Here is a 6,887-nt window from a genome sequence, read left to right as displayed (position 1 = left end):
GCCAGCCAATCTGACCTGTTGATTGGCAAGGAAGAATACGTGTCAAATTCAGTAACTACGATCGGCTAAGTTTCCGATCGAAAGAGCTTATCGGCAGATCGGCCGATTTACTGTGGTAAAGAAATCGGCTATAAGATAGCACGATCCCTGTAGCCTTGTAGATAGAAAAATATTAAAGTAATCGGTACAAGGTACGTAGTGACAGTACTAGGAAAAGATCTAATCGGCAATGAATAGATCTGGCAACAGAAAGTAATGAAAGCCGATATTACCGATTCCTAGTAGGATAACTGGTGATAAAAACTAGGAAAACAGGTAAAAACCTATGAATCTAGTCGATATCGATAACTGATGAATAAATCTAAACGAAACAACAGCGATGCGCCGGAAGTTAAAGCTTAGATATTACTCGATAAACGGAACTTACAGAATCGGCCGGAGATCAAGATGATGCAGCCCTACCAACCCGCACGAACTCGTGAGAAAGAAAAGTGATGGCGAAGTCGCCTGCTCGAAAGTAAGTATGAAGAATAAAGTAACTTGTTGTATTGATTGATTGTTGTTTTACAGATTTACAAAGGTAGCTATTTATAGCCCCGTACAAATAATCTTTCTTAACAGAGTAGGACTCTATCTCTAATTCAAACAGAAAACAAATATCTACAAGCACAATCCGTGTTAAACTAACTACCCCACGCTTCGTGGGCTGAACTCCACCTCATCTTTCCACCTAACCAAGCCCATACAGGCCCACTTTAGTCCTCCTTCCTGATCGGCCGATTTCTTATCAGCAAAGGGTTGCCGATTGGGAACCTGAAGCGAAGTAAAATCCACTTGACCGATTCCACACTGTAGCACCTTTTGACCGATTCCCATCTGTATTCCTTCGATTTCTTTCTTCTTTGACGCCGATTCTACTGATGACGAAATCCGGCGTCAACACTATCATTACTGATTCAAATGGTTATTTTTCTCATAGAAAAATTGTTATGATTTCTGTACATAAAGTATTTTCCTTACTATGTATCTTGATATTTTCCACTAAGAACATGACCCATAATTATGATAAAATATATGCAACTATGAAGGTAGTTATCACTAAATCGTTCCTGTTCTGAATGATAACCTAATTTATTTAAATATCACGTACCATATCATCTATAATATGTGTGCTACATCATTTATAGTACAAAATGCATTTGTTTACAATGCTTTAATTACTGTAAAATGTATAACTTTGTTATGTAAATATCTGTTTGCATTTGAGGGGTTGCACACTTACCTAAAAATATTTGTAATTTTACTAACTGTAGAAAAAATCTGTAGGTTGGTTTTGCATTTGAGGGGTTGCACACTTGCCCAAAATATTTGTTATCTTACTAACTATAGAAAAAAAATCTGTAGGTTAGATTTGAATTTGAGGGGTTGCACACTTGCCTAAAATATTTGTTATTTTACTAACTATAGAAAAAATATGTGCACCTGTTTATTTTGGACATTTTTGCATTATTTTTTGAGCTGAGTTATCTCTTATGAGTTTGTTCTTTAAGGTTATTCTTTACCTTTTGTTTGAATTAATTCTTACAGTTTCATCTTTTGTTTATCCTGCTAGATGCTTGTTCTATATTGTGTTCAATTTTTTTTTTCTTATTGACTGCAGAAACGCCGTTTTTGTTAGAAGGCCTTTGTTAGGCATGATGTTCAGATGATTGGGGATAATATGACTTATCTCAGTATCCAAGAAGGTGTTCTGGAATGTCTTGTTTTAGTTTGGTCAGCTACTAATGTTCATGACCATAGTTCGTGCTCTTGACAAGGATTTTTTTTAAATTGTTTTGCTTCGATTTGTGACATGGTTAGGTTTGACTTGCCTCGTACTAAGATATGATTTGGGGATCATACTATACTAGGGTTTGATTTGGGGATCGATTTGTCCCCTAAAAGCTGTCGCTGTTTATGTTGTTTGGGTTTTTTGGGGTACAGAAGTAGTAGCGTGCAATCGGTGTGCAGCAGAGTTGTCTAACTATTGGTGGTGTCCTTCTGTTCGTGCAATCAGCAGAGATATTAATCTATGATCGAAAAAAAAGCAGAGATATTAATCTGATGTTCTCACCTGAAATGCGCAGTACCGTCAGATGTTAATCTGATGGTTTAGAAAATCGGGTGCCAGACCAGCCTAAAACACCCTATTTTTTCCTGCCTCAGAATCGTGTGTTTTAAGGGTCAAAAACACTCGGGTGACAAATAGACAGATCCATCTAAAATGCTTCGTACTACCAAATGTACCCACGTACCCTTAAAAACTTTGACTTTTAGAACAACACCATGCCTTGTATATTTCGGGATGAACAATGCATTCATACGCTGCATGTGTCGCGATTAACTAGTTGTGCTTGTGCGAAGGCTGCACACACCGGAAGGCGCGAAACATAGCTAGAGCTCGGCGGTGAGTCCTTGGACCTCGAGCTGGAACTTCTCCATGGCGTCCTTGGGCAGGCAGACGGGCACCACCGTGCACTCCTCCCCCTTGCCGTTCTTGGCCCGCGAGAAGTAGTTGGTCACGCCGGGAAACGGCCCTTCGCCGCCCTTGGCCGGCCCGCCGTAGACGGCCTCCCCCCACCCGAAGTCGACGCTCTTGAACCCGGCGTGGCTGACGTCGGACACAATGTACGTCCGCGACAGCACGAACAGCGGCCGCCCCGTGAGCACCATCAGGTCCGCCACCGACAGCAGGTAGTCGTACGTCACCGCCGACTTGGCCTTCTTCACCAGCTCCAGCGCGTACCCGAGGTCCCTCCCGCAGAGCTCGCCGGCGGTGGTCGCCGCCACGGAGTAGGCGAACGCGTTCCCGTAGAAGCCCTCCGGGAGCGGGATGCCGGCGCGGCCGCGCGCGTTCACGATGAAGGACAGGCGCACCTCCTCGTCCGGCGCGTACCCGAGCGCCGCCGTGCGGCTGCGCCAGATGCCGGCGGCGACGAGCTCGAACCGGGAGCAGCTCCCGCGGATGCCCGGTGCCGCGCGCTGGCGCAGCCCCGCGATCTCCCGCGGCCCGAAGAAGAAGGGGACGCGCGCCATGTCGCCGGGGGGCGTCGACATCATCCTATCCGGCCCGCCCGCCGGCTCGCGGTACTCGACGTGCGGGTACGACGGCCGCGGGGCCTGCCGCGCCATGAACGTCTCCCTGCCCCACGCCGGCGCCAGCGACGGCGCGTCGGCGCCCCGCGCGAACTCGCAGACGGCCTTCTCGAACTGCATCGCTCCCGGCGCGTCCACCAGGCAGTGGCAGATCCGCCGCCCGAAGATGAAGCCACCACACTTGAGCCTCGTCACCTGCACGTCATTACTTGCTGTGCTTAGTTCATATCAGTAAGCGTGAATGCGTGACACCATCTGTACGGCAAGCCGGCAAGACACCGCCGTTACTTGTTAGTACCTGAACGTACAACAGGGGCCGGTCGACGACGGGCTCGACGCCGGCGATGGTGGTGCTCTCGAGGATGAACCGCTCGAAGCACGGGAACGGCGGGCTCTTGACGTCGCCGAAGTCGTCGGCGGTGAGGTCGGCGTCGGCCTCGGCGAACATGACGCCCTGCGCAGCGCAGTCGACTACGAGCTTCCTCCCTTCCTCCTCGCGGAGGCGGCCGGCGAGCGGGTAGTACGGGACGAGCGCCCTGGCCAGCGCCTCCCGGACGACCCTGGCGGGGTCCTGCCCCGCCCTGGCCTGGTCGGCGCGGTACAGGTGGATCCCCGAGCTGTAGAACCGCATGCCCTCGGCGTCGTCGATGTCCGACAGCGGCTTCGTCTCCCGCGGCGTCGGCTCCGCCGGCACCACCAGCACCGGCTCCCCGGCCCGGCGCACCGTGAACGCCGGCAGCGACGACGATGCCATCAGCGCGCGGTTACGTTGATTGGGTGCGAGCTCGTCCGTGCGTACAAGCGCGAGCTCTGTGTTGGTTGTGGTGGCGCGGCGAGAAGTGTTGCGGGTTGATCGGTTGTGTTTGGGTTGGTTTTATAGCTTGCGCCCGGGAAAGGAAGCTGGCCAGCTGGGGTTAGTTGGTGCCAGCCACCGTGGCACATGCAAATGCATGCACTTGCATGGACATCCAAGTCCACGTAGGCAGCGCCCAATCCGCCCAGTGCGTTTGGGAGAGACAAGTCACAAGTGGATTTGGCGCGCGCACACGCAATGACACAAAGTCATAAGTGTCATCAGGGACCGAAGACATTTCCCCTTTTGCAAATTTTTTTTGAAAATACCCTTTTTTTGCAAAATAAACCAGAGTGAATTTTCACCTTACGTCGCAGGAAGAATTAATTCCAGGGGTAGAAAGAATGCTTCTCCCGCGCATGAGTGGGGGAAATCAACTCCACGTGCACTGACTTGTGTGCATTTCGCCCGTCTTTGACTAGGGTACATGTGAGGTCTGCCATTTTACAACTTGGGTGTCCACGCCGAATTATTAGCCGGCGACCGTTGTTTCACAAGTACGGGAAGGCGGGCCGGCACACGACGTCGATGGGACTGGCTCTAATCGAGCACGGCCGGCCGGACCAATTGATGATCATGCAATGCAACCATGAATGAATCCATGATCTTATCGTTCCTTTGTGGGTAGGCAGCACATGCAATGCGACTGGTTAGATTGGGACATCAACCGTCACCGAACTCCGGCAGGCACATCTTCGATCTGAGCGGTGTAGTGCAAGGCAGCCCATCAATGGCCGCCGTCCTTTCAACTCGCCGCTGCCGGCCCGAGTTATGCCCGATGACCAACGGCGGCGGCCGAGAGGAGAACAGCCAGCCACCGCGCAGTACTGTCCCGCCGCCGCCCTCGTCACAAGCCGTCGGTGATCCAGCGTCATTCAGTTTCGAACTGGTGCCAGCTCACGGGCTGGGAGTGGAAGGTCCACGACGAACAAGCTGACCGTTTGATTTGACCTCATGCTTCCTTTTGGACCCGAACCTGACCTCGTAATTTTTTCAGCGCTTGTTATACTGGATGCATGCATGGTGGGGTCATGGTCCCACACGAATGCTGCGATCAAAGTGGAGCTATCGATGTACCTGCCCGTCGCCTTTGCCGCTGCCTTTTCCTTTTCCACGCACACCGTTTCAGTTTTCTTTTTCTTCTCCTTTCCTTTCCATGTGATGACAGTGGCACGATACAGTTAAGACTGTAGCTAATTTTTACACTGCCTTTTTTTTTTAAAAAAATGTGAAAGTCTTACAATGCAACAGGCTCAATGTTTCAAAAAAAAAAATAATGCAACAGGCTCAGTCAGATGACACTATGGCAGTAGCTAGCTGGGCTTTGCAAATGCAAAATGCCAGCCCATGCCATTCTTTACTTTCCGACACCGAAAAGGGCCCGGATGTGATGTGGATTTAGAATTTAAATACTGCCACACTAGACTGGATGATGAGATTGTAAAAGCAAGCAGAAGCAGCAGCAGGCAAGCAAGGAGGCACCTTGAGCTTGCAGATTACCAAACTAGCTCCAACCGAAAAGGAGGAGAAGCTGGGGGAGAGAGCAAGGAATGAGGCGAGAGATACCAAACCCTCCCCGTCCCCAACCTTAACACCATGCTTCCCTCATTCCCTCCTCTGCTTTGCCCCAATGCCACTCCTCCACTAATGTATTAATCCCTCCCTCCGATTCCGTCCCCGCCGGCACGGACAGCCGATAGGGAGGGAGGAGGAACCATGGACAGAGAGGCGGGACCCCACCACCACCAGGCCGCTGCTCCCAGCGGCGCCGGCGCCGGCGAGGTGGAGGCGTCTCACGGCCACGAGCAGCAGCACGAGCGCAAGAAGCGGCGGGTGCAGCAGATCCGGGAGCCGGAGCGGCGCGAGAGCTCCCGGCTGGTGTGGGCGCTGGTGATCCTGTGCACGCTGCTGGCCATCGGCGTCATCGTCGCCGGCGCCACCGTGTTCGCAGTCTACCTGCTGTACAAGCCCAAGATGCCGTACCTGCTGGTCTCCGACGCGCGGCTGGAGCGCCTCGAGTACGGCCAGTCGGGGACCATCCTCGACCTGCAGCTGGCGCTCACCATCCAAGCCGAGAACACCAACTCCAAGACCGACGCCACCTTCTCCGGCGTCAACCTCGCCGTCGGCTTCCACGGCGCCGACGTCGCGTTGCTGCGCGCCGGGACCTTCGCCGTGGCGCGCCGGAGCGCCGTGCCGCTGCGGTACCAGATCATCTCGGTGGGGCGGCAGCTCAGCCCCGAAGGGATGCAGTACATGGACGGCGCGCTCAAGGCCGGCATCGTGCCGCTCGACCTCTTCGGCAAGGCGCGCACGACTTGGAAGGTGGGCATCTTCGCCTCGCTCCAGTTCTGGACGCGCATCTCCTGCCGCTTCCTCTTCAACTACCCCGGCAACGGCACCGCCATGCCCATCGACTGCCGATCCAAGTCGCCGTAGCTCCAAGTCAACTGCTCTCTCTCCATTGTGCCATTCATTCGTTCGTTCATTCCACAGCAACAATTGGCAGATACATACGTCAATGCGCCATACTTGTACAGGCGAATAATGCTGGTACATATAATCCCCAAGTGCAGGAAGTCAGGAACACACACTCATTTGTAATCTGTAATTCATTCTTTTTTTTTTCCTTCTTTCCATTTACTGTTGAATTAGGTGCAGTTCAGTGAGGTTGAGTTGTGAATTACTGAACTGTAATGGGTGGATTCCAAATCTCAGTAAATCAGGAACGAGCTCCAAAATGCCGTAATTTCGTGACTGCCGCTGTCATAATCCAATAATGGGGAGTCGAAGTTTGATCTACGATAGGACACTGGCACACTGCTCAAATTTTGCCACGGCGGCCAATGACTCTGCTGGCAGCATCAAGCTCTCTCTGTTCTGCGTTCCTGTTGGAGCG

At 52.0% G+C, this 6,887-nt stretch overlaps 2 protein-coding genes across 2 annotated transcripts; one reads left to right on the top strand and one right to left on the bottom strand.

Moving 5' to 3' along the window:
* Positions 1 to 2,206: 2,206 nt before the first annotated feature.
* LOC101771750 (benzyl alcohol O-benzoyltransferase) lies at positions 2,207 to 3,947 on the bottom strand. Its single transcript, XM_004966344.2, has 2 exons — positions 3,434 to 3,947; positions 2,207 to 3,330 (listed from the first exon to the last, which is right to left on the bottom strand). The coding sequence occupies exons 1-2, from the start codon at positions 3,887 to 3,889 to the stop codon at positions 2,434 to 2,436; spliced, it is 1,353 nt and encodes a 450-aa protein (XP_004966401.1). The 5' UTR covers positions 3,890 to 3,947; the 3' UTR covers positions 2,207 to 2,433.
* Positions 3,948 to 5,479: 1,532 nt separating this feature from the next.
* Positions 5,480 to 6,746, top strand: LOC101771357. Its single transcript, XM_004966343.3, has one exon. It carries the CDS (start codon positions 5,705 to 5,707, stop codon positions 6,425 to 6,427), a length of 723 nt encoding a protein of 240 aa, XP_004966400.1. The 5' UTR covers positions 5,480 to 5,704; the 3' UTR covers positions 6,428 to 6,746.
* Positions 6,747 to 6,887: the final 141 nt, after the last annotated feature.

The sequence above is a fragment of the Setaria italica genome, chromosome IV (genome assembly GCF_000263155.2).
Source record: "Setaria italica strain Yugu1 chromosome IV, Setaria_italica_v2.0, whole genome shotgun sequence".
Taxonomy (NCBI): domain Eukaryota; kingdom Viridiplantae; phylum Streptophyta; class Magnoliopsida; order Poales; family Poaceae; genus Setaria; species Setaria italica.
This window is presented reverse-complemented; position numbering and strand designations above follow the sequence as displayed.